We start from the raw sequence: 25,340 nt of genomic DNA on the forward strand, positions 1-25,340 counted from the left end.
AACGGTAATGAAGACAATGGCGATGACGATTATGATGAAGGTAATGAAGACAATGGCAATGATGACGATTATGATGACAGTAATGAAGACAATGGCGATGACGATTATGATGACGGCAATGAAGACAATGGCAATGATGACGATTTTGATGACGGTAATGAAGACAATGGCGATGACGATTATGATGACGGTAATGAAGACAATGGCAATGATGACGATTATGATGACGGTAATGAAGACAATGGCGATGACGATTATGATGACGGTAATGAAGACAATGTCAATGATGACGATTATGATAACAGTAAAAAAGACAATGGCGATGACGATTATGATAACGGTAATGAAGACAATGGCGATGATGACGATTATGATGAAGGTAATGAAGACAATGGCGATGACGATTATGATGACGGTAATGAAGACAATGGCGATGACGATTATGATAACGGTAATGAAGACAATGGCGATGACGATTATGATGAAGGTAATGAAGACAATGGCAATGATGACGATTATGATGACAGTAATGAAGACAATGGCGATGACGATTATGATGACGGCAATGAAGACAATGGCAATGATGACGATTTTGATGACGGTAATGAAGACAATGGCGATGACGATTATGATGACGGTAATGAAGACAATGGCAATGATGACGATTATGATGACGGTAATGAAGACAATGGCGATGACGATTATGATGACGGTAATGAAGACAATGTCAATGATGACGATTATGATAACAGTAAAAAAGACAATGGCGATGACGATTATGATAACGGTAATGAAGACAATGGCAATGATGACGATTATGATGACAGTAATGAAGACAATGGCAATGATGACGATTATGATGACGGTAACGAAGACAATGGCAATGATGACGATTATGATGACGGTAATGAAGACAATGGCGATGACGATTATGATGACGGTAATGAAGACAATGGCAATGATGACGATTATGATGACGGTAATGAAGACAATGGCGATGACGATTATGATGACGGTAATGAAGACAATGGCAATGATGACGATTATGATGACGGTAATGAAGACAATGGCGATGACGATTATGATGACGGTAATGAAGACAATGGCGATGATGACGATTATGATGACAGTAATGAAGACAATGGCGATGACGATTATGATGACGGTAATGAAGACAATGGTGATGATGACGATTATGATGACGGTAATGAAGACAATGGCGATGATAAAGATTATGATGACGGTAATAACGACAATGGCGATGACGATTATGATGACGGTAATGAAGACAATGGCGATGACGATTATGATGACGATTATGATGACGGTAATGAAGACAATGGCGATGATGACGATTATGATGACGGTAATGAAGACAATGGCGATGACGATTATGATGATGGTAATGAAGACAATGGCGATGATGACGATTATTATGACTGTAATGAAGACAATGGCGATGACGATTATGATGATGGTAATAAAGACAATGGCGATGATGACGATTATGATGAGCGTAATGAAGACAATGGCGATGACGATTAGGATGAGGGTAATGAAGACAATGGCGATGAAGATTATGATGAGGGTAATGAAGACAATGGCAATGATGACGATTATAATGACGGTAAAAAAGACAATGGCGATGACGATTATGATGACGGTAATGAAGACAATGGCGATGATAACGATTTTGATGACGGTAATGAAGACAATGGCAATGATGACGATTATGATGACGGTAATGAAGACAATGGCAATGATGACGATTATGATGACGGTAATGAAGACAATGGCAATGAAGACGATTATGATGACGGTAATGAAGACAATGGCAATGTTGACGATCATAATTAATGGTAATGAAGACAATGGCGATGACGATTATGATGACGGTAATGAAGACAATGCGATGACGATTATGATGACGGTAATGAAGACAATGGCGATGACGATTATGATGACGGTAATGAAGACAATGGCGATGACGATTATGATGACGTTAATGAAGACAATGGCAATGATGACGATTATGATGACGGTAATGAAGACAATGGCAATGATGACGATTATGATCACGGTAATTAAGACAATGGCAATGATGACGATTATGATGACGGTAATGAAGACAATGGCGATGACGATTATGATGACGGTAATGAAGACAATGGCAATGACGATTATGATGACGGTAATGAAGACAATGGCGATGACGATTATGATGACGGTAATGAAGACAATGGCGATGACGATTATGATGAGGGTAATGAAGACAATGGCGATGACGATTATGATGACGGTAATGAAGACAATGCCAATGAAGACGATTATGATGACGATAATGAAGACAATGGCAATGATGACGATTATAATTAACGGTAATAAAAACAATGGCGATGACGATTATGATGACGGTAATGAAGACAATGGCGATGACGATTATGATGAGGGTAATGAAGACAATGGCGATGACGATTATGATGACGGTAATGAAGACAACGGCGATGATGACGATTATGATGACGGTAATGAAGACAATGGCAATGATGACGATTATGATGACAGTAATGAAGACAATGGCAATGATGACGATTATGATGACGGTAACGAAGACAATGGCAATGATGACGATTATGATGACGGTAATGAAGACAATTGCAATGATGACGATTATGATGACGGTAATGAAGACAATGGCAATGATGACCATTATGATAACGGTAATGAAGACAATGGCGATGACGATTATGATGACGGTAATGAAGACAATGGCAATGATGACGATTATGATGACGGTAATGAAGACAATGACAATGATGACGATTATGATGACGGTAATGAAGACAATGACAATGATGACGATTATGATGACGGTAATGAAGACAATGGCGATGATGACGATTATGATGACGGTAATGAAGACAATGACGATGACGATTATGATTACGGTAATGAAGACAATGGCAATGATGACGATTATGATGACGGTAATGAAGACAATGGCAATGATGACGATTATGATGACGGTAATGAAGACAATGCCAATGATGACGATTATGATGACGGTTATGAAGACAATGGCAATGATGACTATTATGATGACGGTAATGAAGACAATGGCGATGATGACGATTATGATGACGGTAATGAAGAAAATGGCAATGATGACGATTATGATGACGGTAATGAAGACAATGGCAATGGTGACGATCATGATGACGGTAATGAAGACAATGCCAATGATGACGATTATGATAACAGTAATGAAGACAATGGCAATGATGACGATTATGATGACGGTAATGAAGACAATGCCAATGATGACGATTATGATGACGGTAATGAAGACAATGCCAATGATGACGATTATGATAACGGTAATGAAGACAATGGCAATGATGACGATTATGATGACGGTAATGAAGACAATGGCAATGATGACGATTATGATGACGGTAATGAAGACAATGGCAATGATGACGATTATGATGACGGTAATGAAGACAATGGCAATGATGACGATTATGATGACGGTTATGAAGACAATGGCAATGATGACGATTATGATGACGGTAATGAAGACAATGGCGATGATGACGATTATGATGACAGTAATGAAGACAATGGCAATGATGACGATTATGATGACGGTAATGAAGACAATGACGATGATGACGATTATGATGACGGTAATGAAGACAATGGCGATGATGACGATTATGATGACGGTAATGAAGACAATGGCGATGATGACGATTATGATAACGGTAATGAAGACAATGGCGATGATGACGATTATGATGACGGTAATGAAGACAATGGCAATGACGATTATGATGAAGGTAATGAAGACAATGGCAATGGTGACGATCATGATGACGGTAATGAAGACAATGCCAATGATGACGATTATGATAACAGTAATGAAGACAATGGCAATGATGACGATTATGATGACGGTAATGAAGACAATGCCAATGATGACGATTATGATGACGGTAATGAAGACAATGCCAATGATGACGATTATGATAACGGTAATGAAGACAATGGCAATGATGACGATTATGATGACGGTAATGAAGACAATGGCAATGATGACGATTATGATGACGGTAATGAAGACAATGGCAATGATGACGATTATGATGACGGTAATGAAGACAATGGCAATGATGACGTGATGACGATTATGATGACGGTTATGAAGACAATGGCAATGATGACGATTATGATGACGGTAATGAAGACAATGGCGATGATGACGATTATGATGACAGTAATGAAGACAATGGCAATGATGACGATTATGATGACGGTAATGAAGACAATGACGATGATGACGATTATGATGACGGTAATGAAGACAATGGCGATGATGACGATTATGATGACGGTAATGAAGACAATGGCGATGATGACGATTATGATAACGGTAATGAAGACAATGGCGATGATGACGATTATGATGACGGTAATGAAGACAATGGCAATGACGATTATGATGAAGGTAATGAAGACAATGGCGATGATGATGATGATGGCAATGAAGACAATGGCAATGACGATTATGATGATGGTAATGAAGACAATGGCGATGATGACGATTATGATGAAGGTAATGAAGACAATGGCGATGACGATTATGATGACGGTAATGAAGACAATGGCGATGACGATTATGATAACGGTAATGAAGACAATGGCGATGACGATTATGATGAAGGTAATGAAGACAATGGCAATGATGACGATTATGATGACAGTAATGAAGACAATGGCGATGACGATTATGATGACGGCAATGAAGACAATGGCAATGATGACGATTTTGATGACGGTAATGAAGACAATGGCGATGACGATTATGATGACGGTAATGAAGACAATGGCAATGATGACGATTATGATGACGGTAATGAAGACAATGGCGATGACGATTATGATGACGGTAATGAAGACAATGTCAATGATGACGATTATGATAACAGTAAAAAAGACAATGGCGATGACGATTATGATAACGGTAATGAAGACAATGGCGATGATGACGATTATGATGAAGGTAATGAAGACAATGGCGATGACGATTATGATGACGGTAATGAAGACAATGGCGATGACGATTATGATAACGGTAATGAAGACAATGGCGATGACGATTATGATGAAGGTAATGAAGACAATGGCAATGATGACGATTATGATGACAGTAATGAAGACAATGGCGATGACGATTATGATGACGGCAATGAAGACAATGGCAATGATGACGATTTTGATGACGGTAATGAAGACAATGGCGATGACGATTATGATGACGGTAATGAAGACAATGGCAATGATGACGATTATGATGACGGTAATGAAGACAATGGCGATGACGATTATGATGACGGTAATGAAGACAATGTCAATGATGACGATTATGATAACAGTAAAAAAGACAATGGCGATGACGATTATGATAACGGTAATGAAGACAATGGCAATGATGACGATTATGATGACAGTAATGAAGACAATGGCAATGATGACGATTATGATGACGGTAACGAAGACAATGGCAATGATGACGATTATGATGACGGTAATGAAGACAATGGCGATGACGATTATGATGACGGTAATGAAGACAATGGCAATGATGACGATTATGATGACGGTAATGAAGACAATGGCGATGACGATTATGATGACGGTAATGAAGACAATGGCAATGATGACGATTATGATGACGGTAATGAAGACAATGGCGATGACGATTATGATGACGGTAATGAAGACAATGGCGATGATGACGATTATGATGACAGTAATGAAGACAATGGCGATGACGATTATGATGACGGTAATGAAGACAATGGTGATGATGACGATTATGATGACGGTAATGAAGACAATGGCGATGATAAAGATTATGATGACGGTAATAACGACAATGGCGATGACGATTATGATGACGGTAATGAAGACAATGGCGATGACGATTATGATGACGATTATGATGACGGTAATGAAGACAATGGCGATGATGACGATTATGATGACGGTAATGAAGACAATGGCGATGACGATTATGATGATGGTAATGAAGACAATGGCGATGATGACGATTATTATGACTGTAATGAAGACAATGGCGATGACGATTATGATGATGGTAATAAAGACAATGGCGATGATGACGATTATGATGAGCGTAATGAAGACAATGGCGATGACGATTAGGATGAGGGTAATGAAGACAATGGCGATGAAGATTATGATGAGGGTAATGAAGACAATGGCAATGATGACGATTATAATGACGGTAAAAAAGACAATGGCGATGACGATTATGATGACGGTAATGAAGACAATGGCGATGATAACGATTTTGATGACGGTAATGAAGACAATGGCAATGATGACGATTATGATGACGGTAATGAAGACAATGGCAATGATGACGATTATGATGAAGGTAATGAAGACAATGGCAATGAAGACGATTATGATGACGGTAATGAAGACAATGGCAATGTTGACGATCATAATTAATGGTAATGAAGACAATGGCGATGACGATTATGATGACGGTAATGAAGACAATGCGATGACGATTATGATGACGGTAATGAAGACAATGGCGATGACGATTATGATGACGGTAATGAAGACAATGGCGATGACGATTATGATGACGTTAATGAAGACAATGGCAATGATGACGATTATGATGACGGTAATGAAGACAATGGCAATGATGACGATTATGATCACGGTAATTAAGACAATGGCAATGATGACGATTATGATGACGGTAATGAAGACAATGGCGATGACGATTATGATGACGGTAATGAAGACAATGGCAATGACGATTATGATGACGGTAATGAAGACAATGGCGATGACGATTATGATGACGGTAATGAAGACAATGGCGATGACGATTATGATGAGGGTAATGAAGACAATGGCGATGACGATTATGATGACGGTAATGAAGACAATGCCAATGAAGACGATTATGATGACGATAATGAAGACAATGGCAATGATGACGATTATAATTAACGGTAATAAAAACAATGGCGATGACGATTATGATGACGGTAATGAAGACAATGGCGATGACGATTATGATGAGGGTAATGAAGACAATGGCGATGACGATTATGATGACGGTAATGAAGACAACGGCGATGATGACGATTATGATGACGGTAATGAAGACAATGGCAATGATGACGATTATGATGACAGTAATGAAGACAATGGCAATGATGACGATTATGATGACGGTAACGAAGACAATGGCAATGATGACGATTATGATGACGGTAATGAAGACAATTGCAATGATGACGATTATGATGACGGTAATGAAGACAATGGCAATGATGACCATTATGATAACGGTAATGAAGACAATGGCGATGACGATTATGATGAGGGTAATGAAGACAATGGCAATGATGACGATTATGATGACGGTAATGAAGACAATGGCGACGATGATTATGATAACGGTAATGAAGACAATGGCGATGACGATAATGACGAGGGTAATGAAGACAATGGCAATGATGACGATTATGATGACGGCAATGAAGACAATGGCGATGACGATTATGATAACGGTAATGAAGACAATGGCGATGACGATTATGATGACGGTAATGAAGACAATGGCGATGACGATTTTCATGTCGGTAATGAAGACAATGGCAATGATGACGATTATGATGACGGCAATGAAGACAATGGCGATGACGATTATGATGACGGTAATGAAGACAATGGCGATGACGATTTTCATGACGGTAATGAAGACAATGGCGATGATAACGATTTTGATGACGGTAATGAAGACAATGGCAATGATGACGATTATGATGACGGTAATGAAGACAATGGCAATGATGACGATTATGATGACGGTAATGAAGACAATGGCAATGAAGACGATTATGATGACGGTAATGAAGACAATGGCAATGTTGACGATCATAATTAATGGTAATGAAGACAATGGCGATGACGATTATGATGACGGTAATGAAGACAATGCGATGACGATTATGATGACGGTAATGAAGACAATGGCGATGACGATTATGATGACGGTAATGAAGACAATGGCGATGACGATTATGATGACGTTAATGAAGACAATGGCAATGATGACGATTATGATGACGGTAATGAAGACAATGGCAATGATGACGATTATGATGACGGTAATGAAGACAATGGCGATGATAACGATTATGATGACGGTAATGAAGACAATGGCGATGACGATTATGATGACGGTAATGAAGACAATGGCAATGACGATTATGATGACGGTAATGAAGACAATGGCGATGACGATTATGATGACGGTAATGAAGACAATGGCGATGACGATTATGATGAGGGTAATGAAGACAATGGCGATGACGATTATGATGACGGTAATGAAGACAATGCCAATGAAGACGATTATGATGACGGTAATGAAGACAATGGCAATGATGACGATTATAATTAACGGTAATAAAAACAATGGCGATGACGATTATGATGACGGTAATGAAGACAATGGCGATGACGATTATGATGAGGGTAATGAAGACAATGGCGATGACGATTATGATGACGGTAATGAAGACAATGGCGATGATGACGATTATGATGACGGTAATGAAGACAATGGCAATGATGACGATTATGATCACGGTAATTAAGACAATGGCAATGATGACGATTATGATGACGGTAATGAAGACAATTGCAATGATGACGATTATGATGACGGTAATGAAGACAATGGCAATGATGACCATTATGATAACGGTAATGAAGACAATGGCGATGACGATTATGATGAGGGTAATGAAGACAATGGCAATGATGACGATTATGATGACGGTAATGAAGACAATGGCGACGATGATTATGATAACGGTAATGAAGACAATGGCGATGACGATTATGACGAGGGTAATGAAGACAATGGCAATGATGACGATTATGATGACGGCAATGAAGACAATGGCGATGACGATTATGATAACGGTAATGAAGACAATGGCGATGACGATTATGATGACGGTAATGAAGACAATGGCGATGACGATTTTCATGTCGGTAATGAAGACAATGGCAATGATGACGATTATGATGACGGCAATGAAGACAATGGCGATGACGATTATGATGACGGTAATGAAGACAATGGCGATGACGATTTTCATGACGGTAATGAAGACAATGGCAATGATGACGATTATGATGACGGTAATGAAGACAATGGTGATGACAATTATGATGACGGTAATGAAGACAATGGCGATGACGATTATGATGACGGTAATGAAGACAATAGCGATGATGATTATGATGAGGGTAATGAAGACAATAGCGATGACGATTATGATGAAGGTAATAAAGACAATGGCGATGACGATTATGATGACGTTAATGAAGACAATAGCGATGACGATTATGATGAGGGTAATGAAGACAATAGCGATGACGATTATGATGACAGTAATGAAGACAATGGCAATGATGACGATTATGATGACGGTAATGAAGACAATGGCAATGATGACGATTGTGATCACGGTAATTAAGACAATGGCAATGATGACGATTATAATGATGGTAATGAAGACAATTGCCATGATGACGATTATGATGACGGTAATGAAGACAATGGCAATGATGACGATTATGATAACGGTAATGAAGACAATGGCGATGACGATTATGATGAGGGTAATGAAGACAATGGCAATGATGACGATTATGATGACGGTAATGAAGACAATGGCGATGATGACGATTATGATGACGGTAATGAAGACAATGGCAATGATGACGATTATGATCACGGTAATTAAGACAATGGCAATGATGACGATTATGATGACGGTAATGAAGACAATTGCAATGATGACGATTATGATGACGGTAATGAAGACAATGGCAATGATGACCATTATGATAACGGTAATGAAGACAATGGCGATGACGATTATGATGAGGGTAATGAAGACAATGGCAATGATGACGATTATGATGACGGTAATGAAGACAATGGCGACGATGATTATGATAACGGTAATGAAGACAATGGCAATGACGATTATGACGAGGGTAATGAAGACAATGGCAATGATGACGATTATGATGACGGCAATGAAGACAATGGCGATGACGATTATGATAACGGTAATGAAGACAATGGCGATGACGATTATGATGACGGTAATGAAGACAATGGCGATGACGATTTTCATGTCGGTAATGAAGACAATGGCAATGATGACGATTATGATGACGGCAATGAAGACAATGGCGATGACGATTATGATGACGGTAATGAAGACAATGGCGATGACGATTTTCATGACGGTAATGAAGACAATGGCAATGATGACGATTATGATGACGGTAATGAAGACAATGGTGATGACAATTATGATGACGGTAATGAAGACAATGGCGATGACGATTATGATGACGGTAATGAAGACAATAGCGATGATGATTATGATGAGGGTAATGAAGACAATAGCGATGACGATTATGATGAAGGTAATAAAGACAATGGCGATGACGATTATGATGACGTTAATGAAGACAATAGCGATGACGATTATGATGAGGGTAATGAAGACAATAGCGATGACGATTATGATGACAGTAATGAAGACAATGGCAATGATGACGATTATGATGACGGTAATGAAGACAATGGCAATGATGACGATTGTGATCACGGTAATTAAGACAATGGCAATGATGACGATTATAATGATGGTAATGAAGACAATTGCCATGATGACGATTATGATGACGGTAATGAAGACAATGGCAATGATGACGATTATGATAACGGTAATGAAGACAATGGCGATGACGATTATGATGAGGGTAATGAAGACAATGGCAATGATGACGATTATGATGACGGTAATGAAGACAATGGCGATGACGATTATGATAATGGTAATGAAGACAATGGCGATGACGATTATGACGGGGGTAATGAAGACAATGGCAATGATGACGATTATGATGACGGTAATGAAGACAATGGCGATGACGATTATGATAACGGTAATGAAGACAATGGCGATGACGATTATGATGACGGTAATGAAGACAATGGCAATGATGACGATTATGACGAGGGTAATGAAGACAATGGCAATGATGACGATTATGATGACGGCAATGAAGACAATGGCGATGACGATTATGATAACGGTAATGAAGACAATGGCGATGACGATTATGATGACGGTAATGAAGACAATGGCGATGACGATTTTCATGTCGGTAATGAAGACAATGGCAATGATGACGATTATGATGACGGCAATGAAGACAATGGCGATGACGATTATGATGACGGTAATGAAGACAATGGCGATGACAATTTTCATGACGGTAATGAAGACAATGGCAATGATGACGATTATGATGACGGTAATGAAGACAATGGTGATGACAATTATGATGACGGTAATGAAGACAATGGCGATGACGATTATGATGACGGTAATGAAGACAATAGCGATGATGATTATGATGAGGGTAATGAAGACAATAGCGATGACGATTATGATGAAGGTAATAAAGACAATGGCGATGACGATTATGATGACGTTAATGAAGACAATAGCGATGACGATTATGATGAGGGTAATGAAGACAATAGCGATGACGATTATGATGACAGTAATGAAGACAATGGCAATGATGACGATTATGATGACGGTAATGAAGACAATGGCAATGATGACGATTGTGATCACGGTAATTAAGACAATGGCAATGATGACGATTATAATGATGGTAATGAAGACAATTGCCATGATGACGATTATGATGACGGTAATGAAGACAATGGCAATGATGACGATTATGATAACGGTAATGAAGACAATGGCGATGACGATTATGATGAGGGTAATGAAGACAATGGCAATGATGACGATTATGATGACGGTAATGAAGACAATGGCGATGACGATTATGATAATGGTAATGAAGACAATGGCGATGACGATTATGACGGGGGTAATGAAGACAATGGCAATGATGACGATTATGATGACGGTAATGAAGACAATGGCGATGACGATTATGATGACGGTAATGAAGACAATGGCAATGATGACGATTATGATGACGGCAATGAAGACAATGGCAATGATGACGATTATGATGACGGTAATGAAGACAATGGCGATGACGATTATGATGACGGTAATGAAGACAATGGCGATGACGATTATGATGATGGTAATGAAGACAATAGCGATGACGATTATGATGAAGGTAATAAAGACAATGGCGATGACGATCATGATGACGGTAATGAAGACAATAGCGATGACGATTATGATGACAGTAATGAAGACCATGGCGATGACGATTATGATGATGGTAATGAAGACAATGGCAATGATGACGATTATGATGACGGTAATGAAGACAATGGCAATGATGACGATTATGATGACGGTAATGAAGACAATGGCAATGATGACGATTATGATGACGGCAATGAAGACAATGGCAATGATGACGATTATGATGACGGTAATGAAGACAATGGCGATGACGATTATGATGACGGTAATGAAGACAATGGCGATGACGATTATGATGACGGTAATGAAGACAATAGCGATGACGATTATGATGAGGGTAATGAAGACAATAGCGATGACGATTATGATGAAGGTAATAAAGACAATGGCGATGACGATTATGATGACGGTAATGAAGACAATGGCGATGACGATTATGATGACTGTAATGAAGACAATAGCGATGACGATTATGATGAGGGTAATGAAGACAATAGCGATGACGATTATGATGACAGTAATGAAGACAATGCCGATGACGATTATGATGACGATAATGAAGACAATGGCAATGATGACGATTATGATGACGGTAATGAAGACAATGGCAATGATGACGATTATGATGACGGTAATGAAGACAATGGCAATGATGACGATTATGATGACGGTAATGAAGACAATGGCAATGATGACGATTATGATGACGGCAATGAAGACAATGGCAATGATGACGATTATGATGACGGTAATGAAGACAATGGCGATGACAATTATGATAACGGTAATGAAGACATGGCGATGACGATTATGATGAGGGTAATGAAGACAATGGCAATGATGATGATTATGATGACGGTAATGAAGACAATGGCGATGACGATTATGATAACGGTAATGAAGACAATGGCGATGACGATTATGATGACGGTCATGAAGACAATGGCGATGACGTTCATGATGACGGTAATGAAGACAATGGCGATGATAACAATAATGATGAGGGTAATGAAGACAATGGCAATGATGACGATTATGATGACAGTAATGAAGACAATGGCAATGATGACGATTATGATGACGGTAATGAAGACAATGGCAATGATGACGATTATGATGACGGCAATGAAAACAATGCCAATGATGACGATTATGATGATGGTAATGAAGACAATGGCGATGACGATTATGATGACTGTAATGAAGACAATTGCGATGACGATTATGATGACGGTAATGAAGACAATGGCGATGACGATTATGATGACGGTAATGAAGACAATGGCGATGACGATTATGATGACGGTAATGAAGACAATGGCGATGACGATTATGATAACGGTAATGAAGACAATGGCAATGATGACGATTATGATGACGGTAATGAAGACAATGGCGATGACGATTATGATGACGGTAATGAAGACAATGGCGATGACGATTATGATGAGGGTAATGAAGACAATGGCAATGATGACGATTATGATGACGGTAATGAAGACAATGGCGATGACGATTATGATAACGGTAATGAAGACAATGGCGATGACGATTATGACGAGGGTAATGAAGACAATGGCAATGATGACGATTATGATGACGGTAATGAAGACAATGGCGATGACGATTATGATAACGGTAATGAAGACAATGGCGATGACGATTATTATGACGGTAATGAAGACAATGGCGATGACGATTTTCATGACGGTAATGAAGACAATGGCAATGATGACCATTATGATGACGGCAATGAAGACAATGGCGATGACGATTATGATGATGGTAATGAAGACAATAGCGATGACGATTATGATGAGGGTAATGAAGACAATAGCGATGACGATTATGATGAAGGTAATAAAGACAATGGCGATGACGATTATGATGACGGTAATGAAGACAATAGCGATGACGATTATGATGAGGGTAATGAAGACAATAGCGATGACGATCATGATGACAGTAATGAAGACAATGGCGATGACGATTATGATGACGGTAATGAAGACAATGGCAATGATGACGATTATGATGACGGTAATGAAGACAATGGCAATGATGACGATTATGATGACGGTAATGAAGACAATGGCAATGATGACGATTATGATGACGGCAATGAAGACAATGGCAATGATGACGATTATGATGACGGTAATGAAGACAATGGCGATGACGATTATGATGACGGTAATGAAGACAATGGCGATGACGATTATGATGACGGTAATGAAGACAATATCGATGACGATTATGATGAGGGTAATGAAGACAATAGCGATGACGATTACGATGAAGGTAATAAAGACAATGGCGATGACGATTATGATGACGGTAATGAAGACAATAGCGATGACGATTATGATGAGGGTAATGAAGACAATAGCGATGACGATTATGATGACAGTAATGAAGACAATGGCGATGACGATTATGATGACGGTAATGAAGACAATGGCAATGATGACGATTATGATGACGGTAATGAAGACAATGGCAATGATGACGATTATGATGACGGTTATGAAGACAAAGGCAATGATGACGATTATGATGACGGTAATGAAGGCAATGGCGATGATAACAATAATGATGAGGGTAATGAAGACAATGGCAATGATGACGATTATGATGACGGTAATGAAGACAATGGCAATGATGACGATTATGATCATGGTAATGAAGACAATGGCGATGACAATTATGATGACGGTAATGAAGACAATGGCGATGACGATTATGATGACGGTAATGAAGACAATGGCAATGATGACGATTATGATGACGGTAATGAAGACAATGGCGATGACGATTATGATGACGGTAATGAAGACAATGGCGATGACGATTATGATAACGGTAATGAAGACAATGGCAATGACGATTATGATGACGGTAATGAAGACAATGGCGATAACAATTATGATGACGGTAATGAAGACAATGGCGATGACGATTAGGATGACGGTAATGAAGACAATGGCGATGACGATTATGATGACGGTAATAAAGACAATGGCGATGACGATTATGATGACGGTAATGAAGACAATGGCGATAACAATTATGATGACTGTAATGAAGACAATGGCAATGACGATTATGATGACGGTAATGAAGACAATGGCGATAACAATTATGATGACTGTAATGAAGACAATGGCAATGACGATTATGATGACGGTAATGAAGACAATGGCGATAACAATTATGATGACGGTAATGAGACAATGGCGATGATGACGACTGCAGGAGGACGTCACCGGAGCACTTGACTTGGCACGCGTTGTGCCCCTTGCTGCCGTTGTCGCACCACCAGTTGCTGTTGATCTGGAAGATGCCGTAGTCAGTGGAGCCGTTGTAGTTGTGGTACGTGGCCCTCGTGTTGTAGCTGCTCTCGGCCTGAACCAAACACACCCCTGGGCACCAAACACAAACATCACCCCCCGCCACGCATAGCCTTTAGCGATCAGCAGCGCCTGCGAAGGCCGGCACCGTGACACACGAGGGGGTGGGTGGCCTGCACCACCCCCGGCCGCCTTTGTCTCCGCAGTGGCGATGTTTACACACCACGCCAGGTACTCATTTGAAGTTGAGTTTACCTAGGGGAGGCCCAGGACCAGTTCAGATAACCACCGGTGGTGTTGGCCGCGAGCGGGAATCGAACTCGGGTCGCCGGATTCGTAGCGCAGCGTAGTGTTAATCGTCGCACCATCGCTCACCACCATCGCTCACCACCACCGCTCACCACCACCAGCGAGTGAACCACAACATCCTCCCCAGGAGTGAGCTAACAGCGGGTGGGAGAAACCCGCTGTCCTGTGTGAGAGTATCTCTCTAACTCACCGTGGTGAGCGAGTGGGTGGGTGGGTGAGCGAGTGAGTGGGTGAGTGGCTGGGTGACGCCTGTATATGTGGATTCATATTCTTAGGTTTTTTCGGTAAAGTCACGTAGGTAAAACATTAAAATTAACAAAAGTAAAATAAAATAAAAATCACGACGTTTCGGAGGCAACACAAGCTTCCGTCTTCAGGTGGAACCGTCACAGCCACGACAGCTGTATCAAGTAAATGAGAGATTGCAGGAGCTACCACTCCGTTTATATAATGGTTGGAGAGGGGGGGGGGGGGTAAAGGGCCAAGTAAAGCACACTTTTTATTCATATGGTAAGGTGAGGCTTAAGAGGGTGAGCCTTTGTTATGGAGAGGTACGGTTTGTGACTCAACCTGTGACAAGGAGACAACCACTAAACATGGTAAACCTGTAATAGTCTGTCAAATAAGATTGGCCAACTAAGTGTAGTTACATCTTTTTTGCATGGTTAATCACATCTTTCCAATGATTACTCAGTTTGTAACCATCATCACGGTTGAAATTATGTCTGTGTTTGTATATTTGTATGGCTTCGTGTACAAACCTTTGATGGTAGCCATGAGGTTTGCAGAGAACCTTGGTCTCGGAAAAGACAATTTCATGAGAGCCCACCGAGTTGTAGCAATGATCGGCAACGGCCGACGAATCAGTTCTGCCGTGTTTCAAATCTGACTTGTGCTCGCGGACACGATCAGAGAGGAGGCCTGACGGATCCTTGGGACATTCTGTCTACCTACGTGACTTTACCAAAAGAACCAAAGAGTATGGATTCCTGCAGTCACGAAAGCTTCAAATCAAGATAGTTTAGTTTATAAATTGAACCGTGAATAGTTCGACGAATAGTGGCTACTCAGAAAGACAAAGCCCTTCAATGATCACAACGTATTTGCTGCTAAATAATCAAACACATTTGCATTGAAAAGGCAAATTATTAAATGGTGCTGGCACACTGCATTGTCGACTATTCAATTACCATCGCAGTCGATAACCATCCCAATTAGTTACCACCCCAATCAATGACCAACGCAATAAATTATCACCCCGATCAATGACCATCTCAATCAATTAACATCTCGTTAAGTCACCATCTGGATGATTTACCGTCCCACACATTACCATCTCAACCAAACGAATGCAACTGCCCGACGTGACGTGCAAAAGTGAGGCCGAAAACAAAGAGACCACTGCTGGCGGATTGAACAAAAAAAAAACCTGGGATTTTGATGGCCACCGTCAGAACAGCAACAACAACAACCCCAGATCCTCGATCAACGCCCGTCTCTGGCTCGGAATGTTGGTAGTGGAGGTGTGTGGGTGAAGCTCTCACAGTCGCCCAGGCTGGCTGTCTCCACTCCCATGTCGCGCAGGGCCTTCGCGAGCTCGCATCGTGCGAACACTTTGGCACGCGTGCAGGGGACGACGCAGAGAGACGCCGCCAGCACGCACATCGCGAACGAGCGAAACGACATCGCGAGAGATTCTTTTTGTTTTCTCCACCACGGCCGCTCCCCGCTCTCGTTCTGCCTCTCGCTGTTCAGCCTGCACCCGGCTTTCATAGCCTCCCACCACCACCGCTCACACCCCCGGAACTGCTCGCCGACAAGTCGTGGTTTGCATGTGGGCGTGGGGGACGAGCGGTGGTGCAGTGGTTAGCGCTGCACTACGCTACGAACCCTGGCGACCCCGAGTTCAGGTTTCTAGCTCACGGCCACCAACCCAGTGACGATTATCTCAAATCGGCCCCGTGGCCTCCCTCTAGGACGACTCAATCTGAAACGAGTACCTGGTGCGATGCGTAAAACATCGCCACTGGGGAGACAAAGGCGGGCGAGCGCGGTGGTGGCCACCCACCCCTTCGGCTGCCATGTCGTCGCCCATAGTTGGTCGTTAACAGCACTTGCCCCAAAATTCTGTTGACGTAATACACTGTAAAAACCGAGACTGGGGTTAATTAATGTTTAGTAAATATATAAGAGTAACCTATACATAAACATAATGACTATGTGTAGTTTAGAATCACATCGAGCTGAATTCAACACATTTGTATTAGTTATTAATTGTATTTTACTCAGTTTTGTTCGAATAAAATCAGCCATCAATAACTAAGTGGAATTTAATTGTATTTTATCAGGAAAGTCAAAAATGCAAAAAATTGATTAATTTTACTAATCGGGAGGTTTTTGAATTTAATAACGTTACACTCCCGCCCAAACTCGAGGCATTTTTTCGCGCCACGTGCATGTCAACCATCTTCTTCCACAGACACGGTTCAGGGACCGCCGTTCTCCTAAAGGTAAGACATGTTTAATTATTTTAGCGAACAATTTTTTAACAAAGGTGTGGTAGCAGTTGAACATTGTTTTATGTTACTGCATGTTACCAGCATGCCAATTTAACTGGCTGTAACGTATATCAGAATTAACTAGCACAACGTTAGGCCTTTGGAAGTCAGTCTGATTCGACTAAAAGCACGAGACTATAATTTTTGTTCCGCACACGAAAAAGTAACGTGCGTGATTAAAACTAGACTATATTCATTCGGATCACAGCGCGTACCGAACCAAAAGTCCTGTACCTGCCGTTACACCTCCAGTATATTATATCTTGCTGTTGATGTACGTACAGTATGCTAACGTTAGCTAGCTTTCCACCAGTCAGTTAGCGTCACCTTTACGTTGTGGCTAGCTTGTTGTGTAGTTGCTAGCTAGCTAGATGATGTGAGTGACAAAAAGTTGATGTGCTAAATTTGAGCATGAAAATTTGAATATTAAAAATAATAAAGAATTATCTTGTAAATGTGATTCTATTGTCCTCATGTGATTAGAGACCTTGTGGCCTTGCATCTATATATATAAAATCGTTCATGTCTGTGTGTCTGTGTGTGTGTGTGTGGACTGCACTTTCATTGGACGGCGGTTGCCCCTGGCAACGGCTAGCCACGCCTTCGCCGCTTTCATTGGACGGCGGTTGCCCCTGGCAACGAGTAGCAACTTTTCTCCGCGGGGTGGACGCCATTTTTAATAGCGCGGGGGGGGGGGGGGGGGGGGACCGGCACCCGTACCCAGCGTTCGCCGGGTGGGAAAATCAGGCAAGGCGGGAGGCTCTGCACGGTGCTAGGCCTCGACACCCAACACGCCACTCTGAGGTAAATTCATACAAATTTCACGTCCTCTACAGAGTGGCGAGGGAGGCAGAGTGGCGAGGGAGGCAGAGTGGCGAGGGAGGGACTCAGCCTCAAAACGAGTAACTGGTGTGGCGTATTAACATCGCCACTGGGGAGACAAAGGCGGCCGGGCGTGCTGGATACAAGTCCCGGGCAAAGCCGGGTCATGACTATGTGTGTATGTGTTTATGTGTATGTCTGTGTGTCTGTATGTATGTGTGTATGTATGTGTCTGTATGTGTTTGTGTGTATGTATGTGTGTCTGTATGTATGTGTGTGTGTATTGTGTATGTGTTTGTGTGTATGTATGTGTGTGTTTGTATGTATGTGTATGTTTGTGTGTATGCATGTGTGTGTATGTTTTTGTGTGTATGTGCGGTTATGTATGTGTGTGTATGTGTGTGTCTGCAGCAAGCGCGTGTATGTGTACCTATGGACGCGCGCGCGTGTGTTGTGTAGGGGGAACGGTAGTGTAGTGCTTAGCGTACTGCCTGTGTCTATGTGTGTGTGTGTGTGTCTGTGTGTGTGTCTGTGTGTGTGTGTCTGTGTGTGTGTGTCTGTGTGTGTGTGTCTGTGTGTGTGTGTCTGTGTGTGTGTGTCTGTGTGTGTGCGTGCGTGGTGTGTAGGAGGAACGGTAGTGTAGTGCTTAGCGTGCTGCCTGTGTGTGTCTGTGTGTGTGTGTGTCTGTGTGTGTGTGTCTGTGTGTGTGTGTCTGTGTGTGTGTCTGTGTGTGTGTCTGTGTGTGTGCGTGTGTGGTGTGTGGGGAGCGGTAGTGTAGTGGTTAGCGTGCTGTCTGTGTGTCTGTGTGTGTGTGTCTGTCTGTGTGTGTGTTCTGTGTGTGTGTCTGCGTGTGTGGTGTGTGGGGAGCGGTAGTGTAGTGGTTAGCGTGCTGTCTTTGTGTCTGTCTGTGTCTGTCTGTGTGTTTCTGCGTGTGTCTGTGTGTGTGTGCGTCTGTGTGTGTGAGGAGCGGTGGGTGTAGTGGTTAACGCTACGCTGCGCTACCAACCCGGCGAACCGAGTTAGATTCCCGCTCATGGCCACCACCGATCAAGATTATTTGAACCTCACATAGGTCGACTCAGCCTCAAACGAGTAACTGGTGTGGCGTATTAACATCGCCACTGGGGAGACAAAGGCGGCCGGCCGTGGTGGATACAAGTCCCGGGCGAAGCCGGGTAGTACAGCTAGTCTGATACATAGACCTTTTTCTGCCTCAGGTTTTTGCTTATGGAATGGAAGTGTAAGATCTGCAAGTCTTTGTCTGCCACAAAGGGATATCTACTAAAGCATTACAGACAACACGCAACATTTGGTCGTGGGCAATCCCAGCCATGCCTATATGACAGTTGCCCTTGCACATTTAAAACGCAGAGTGCCCTTCGCACACATTTGTCCAGATACCATTTAGATGAAGAAAGTCTACGGTCAGGAAACATCTCTGCTTTTAAATGTTTAGTTTGCAATGCTTGTTGTTCTATAGAGAAGGACTACTTTCAGCATATTGGAAATCATCTGAAGAGCCACGAAACTGTCTTTTGTGTATTTGAAGGAGGCAGCTTTCAGACAAATATATACAACTAGCTGTACTACCCGGCTTCGCCCGGGACTTGTATCCACCACGGCCAGCCGCCTTTGTCTCCCCAGTGGCGATGTTAATACGCCACACCAGTTACTCGTTTGAGGCTGAGTCGACCTATGTGAGGTTCAAATAATCTTGATCGGTGGTGGCCATGAGCGGGAATCTAACTCGGTTCGCCGGGTTGGTAGCGCAGCGTAGCGTTAACCACTACACCCACCGCTCCTCACACACACAGACGCACACACACACAGACACACGCAGAAACACACAGACAGACACAGACAGACACAAAGACAGCACGCTAACCACTACACTACCGCTCCCCACACACCACACACGCAGACACACACACAGAACACACACACAGACAGACACACACACACAGACACACAGACAGCACGCTAACCACTACACTACCGCTCCCCACACACCACACACGCACACACACAGACACACACACAGACACACACACAGACACACACACACAGACACACACACACAGACACACACACACACAGACACACACAGGCAGCACGCTAAGCACTACACTACCGTTCCTCCTACACACCACGCACGCACACACACAGACACACACACACAGACACACACACACAGACACACACACACAGACACACACACACAGACACACACACACACAGACACACACACAGACACACACACACACACATAGACACAGGCAGTACGCTAAGCACTACACTACCGTTCCCCCTACACAACACACGCGCGCGCGTCCATAGGTACACATACACGCGCTTGCTGCAGACACACACATACACACACATACATAACCGCACATACACACAAAAACATACACACACATGCATACACACAAACATACACATACATACAAACACACACATACATACACACAAACACATACACAATACACACACACATACATACAGACACACATACATACACACAAACACATACAGACACATACATACACACATACATACAGACACACAGACATACACATAAACACATACACACATAGTCATGACCCGGCTTTGCCCGGGACTTGTATCCAGCACGCCCGGCCGCCTTTGTCTCCCCAGTGGCGATGTTAATACGCCACACCAGTTACTCGTTTTGAGGCTGAGTCCCTCCCTCGCCACTCTGCCTCCCTCGCCACTCTGCCTCCCTCGCCACTCTGTAGAGGACGTGAAATTTGTATGAATTTACCTCAGAGTGGCGTGTTGGGTGTCGAGGCCTAGCACCGTGCAGAGCCTCCCGCCTTGCCTGATTTTCCCACCCGGCGAACGCTGGGTACGGGTGCCGGTCCCCCCCCCCCCCCCCCCCCGCGCTATTAAAAATGGCGTCCACCCCGCGGAGAAAAGTTGCTACTCGTTGCCAGGGGCAACCGCCGTCCAATGAAAGCGGCGAAGGCGTGGCTAGCCGTTGCCAGGGGCAACCGCCGTCCAATGAAAGTGCAGTCCACACACACACACACAGACACACAGACATGAACGATTTTATATATATAGATACATTTTTTAAAACACAAAAGCAGAAGACACAAATCCTATTCTTTGAGTGATTTTAAGAAAGACGTGTATGAGAGTCGCCATAATCAGACTGTTGACCATTCTGATTTACCAGAGGCCAGTGATGGTGAGGGCACTAGTTTAGATTGTGATCAGGAAAGTGCATCATACTTAGTTCTTCAAAGTATTGGCTTACTTCTGCTGAAGCTAGAAACCATCTATAATGCCTCAGTGAAGTGCATTGATGCCTTGGTTGAAGACCTTCAGTTCATTTCATCTTCAGTATCAGTTGCAGTTGTTAGAAACATACTAGATTCAACATTGAAGGTTAATACATGCATTGTTGACCAGGCCATCATAACTGAATTGTCAGAGCAGTTGTGCAACTTCCATCCCATTAGTACAGCACTTGGAGCAGGTGGTCCGCTTGGTTCGGCTTTTAAGAGAAGAAAGTATTTTAAGGTGCATTTCCAGTGTGTTGATAGCATTGAATATATTATTGATACTGAAAAGAACAAGACCTTTCAATATGTGCCTATTCTCCAGACTTTGCAGGAAGTCTTGAAGAATAAAGACATTGCAGAAATAATTTTATCCAGAAAATCGAATAGTACTGGATATATTAAGTCAATTTTTGATGGAAAATGCTTCAAGCAAAATGTATTTTATGCTGGGGAAGAAACAAGACTGTCTATAATCCTTTACGTTGACGACTTTGAGGTGTGTAACCCACTAGGAACTTCGAGAAAAAAACACAAAATAACAGCTGTTTATTGGGTTTGGGCAAATGTTCCAACAAAGTTGCAATCTGCATTAACGTCAATACACCTAGCTTTACTTTGCAAAGCTGTTGATGTCAAACAGTTTGAATACAGAGCAGTTTTGGAACCACTCTTGAAGGATCTTGTCATTCTAGAACAGGAAGGGATTTTCATTTCCAGTGTTGGAAAAAACATTAAAGGGACAGTACATTGTGTTGTAGCTGACAATCTCGGTGCACATTCTATCAGTGGACTAGTTGAATGTTTCACGGGGCCGTACATCTGTAGATTTTGTCTTGGACATTCTTTAGAGTACCAGACACACGAAGTGCGGACCGGAGTGTTTCCACCTCGGACAAAGAAGGAACATAGTTTGCATGTGCAAACTGAGAGAAAATCCAAAATGTTACTCATTGCTTTGGCGTAAAGTGGTCGTGTCCATTGACTGATAAATTAAATAACTTTCATTTTGAGTCTGGGTACCCACCAGATGTACTGCATGACCTTTTGGAAGACATAGTCCCAAGGGAACTAGCATTGTTTTCAGATTTTCACCAAGAAGAAGTATCTTCTTGGTTCTTTCGGTAAAGTCACGTAGAAGGAAAGTAATAAAATAATAAAAATAAAACATAATAAAATAATTCTCACGACGTTTCGGCCACAACGCAAGCAGCCGTCCTCAGGTGAAGAATGAAACACCACCAAGCTTGGAGCGTATATTTAAGCTGGTTTGGAGGGGGAGGAGGTGGGAAGAAGAGCGCTATGACAAAATAATTTGCATATCAAGAGGAATTTAGCATATGGAAAATGCGTAGGAGGTGGACGGGGGGGTTTCAAATTAATATTATGCCCGTGCATTATGCAGGATTAGCAGCATCAAAGGGAGGGGGAAGGGGGGTAGCATTAACAAAGGAAAGGAATGTTAATAGTATGTAGCTGCAGTTACTAAACAACCACGTAGAAAACTAAAGTGTAAACTACATAAACAACTAAAGTATAAACTACATAGCATCATCAGTATACTTACTATACTCTACAATAAGCTGAGTTACTAACAGTAAGTAATACATTACAATTCTACGTCGTAAAAATTATATAATATGCTGCCATCTAAACTTTATTCTCTTACATCACACGAGTCTACACCGTACTATATACTGCCATAGACAAACCCAAAATTAAATTATATACTGTATTGCTATAAACCACCTTATACATTTTAATATAACACTATGTATTATTCTACCCACCCTAATGTGTATCACACTGCTATATGTTAACTATACAATTACGATACTATATATTACTTTGTACATTGTATTAAGCATATAAATGTTATACTATTTGTTATTATACACTGTACCATTGACCGTCGTGTCAATGGGTGAGTCGTGGGGGGAAACTTGCAGCGGAGCAAAGAATCCATTCCCTGCGGAGAATACAATGCCAGTGAGTGGAACGCGGTCTGAAAGTCACCGTAAACGTGAACACAATCAGTTAAGATCCGAAATGGTTTATTACGTCCTTCCAATGATTGCTAAGCCAGAATCCATTTTCTCGGTTGAAATTGTCTCTGTGTTTGTATATGTGGATCGCCTCATGAACGAATCTCTCATGATAGCCAGATGGCTTGCAGAGAACCTCTGTCTTGGAGAAGTCAATGTCATGTGAGCCCACTGAGTTGTAACAGTGATCTGCCACGGCTGAGGTGTTTGTCCTACCGTGTTTCAGGTCTGCTTTATGTTCACGGATGCGGTCCGAGACATGTCGTTTGGTTTCTCCAATGTAACTGCTACCACAGAGGCAACTTAGTTTGTAGACGCCAGGGTACTGTATGTCTGGAACCACATCTTTTACAGACGGGACCAGATCACGGATTTTATGTACTGTGTTGAATCGGACCTGGATCTTGTGTTCAATCAGGATTTTTGAGATCTTTTTTGTGACCCCAGCAATGTAGGGTAAGGTGATGGTCTTGAAAGGCTCCTCAACAGGATCCTTCTTGATGGTTGGAGTGATGGCTTTGCGGATTGTGTAGTCGGAGTAACCATTAGCCTTAAGAGCTTGGCGTACGTGTTTGAGTTCACT

General features: G+C 41.9%; 1 protein-coding gene across 2 annotated transcripts in view; it reads right to left on the reverse strand.

The window, feature by feature from the left end:
• LOC133356790 (lysozyme C-1/C-2-like) overlaps positions 1–25,340 on the reverse strand; it is a 62,471-nt gene that overhangs the window by 13,783 nt on the left and 23,348 nt on the right. The window contains exons 1-2 of one of the 2 annotated variants that reach the window (XM_061574474.1): positions 17,569–17,843; positions 15,632–15,787 (exon numbers count right to left, since the gene is read on the reverse strand). In XM_061574474.1, coding sequence (XP_061430458.1) covers positions 15,632–15,787; positions 17,569–17,797 — 385 coding nt within the window. In that variant the 5' untranslated portion in view covers positions 17,798–17,843. Of the gene's footprint in view, positions 1–15,631; positions 15,788–17,568; positions 17,844–25,340 lie in introns of those variants that run through there. The other variant, XM_061574476.1, reaches the window with a different exon arrangement.

The sequence above is a fragment of the Lethenteron reissneri genome, chromosome 55, assembly GCF_015708825.2.
Source record: "Lethenteron reissneri isolate LAM-NWPU_2019-01 chromosome 55, ASM1570882v1, whole genome shotgun sequence".
NCBI classification, from domain to species: Eukaryota; Metazoa; Chordata; class Hyperoartia; order Petromyzontiformes; family Petromyzontidae; genus Lethenteron; species Lethenteron reissneri.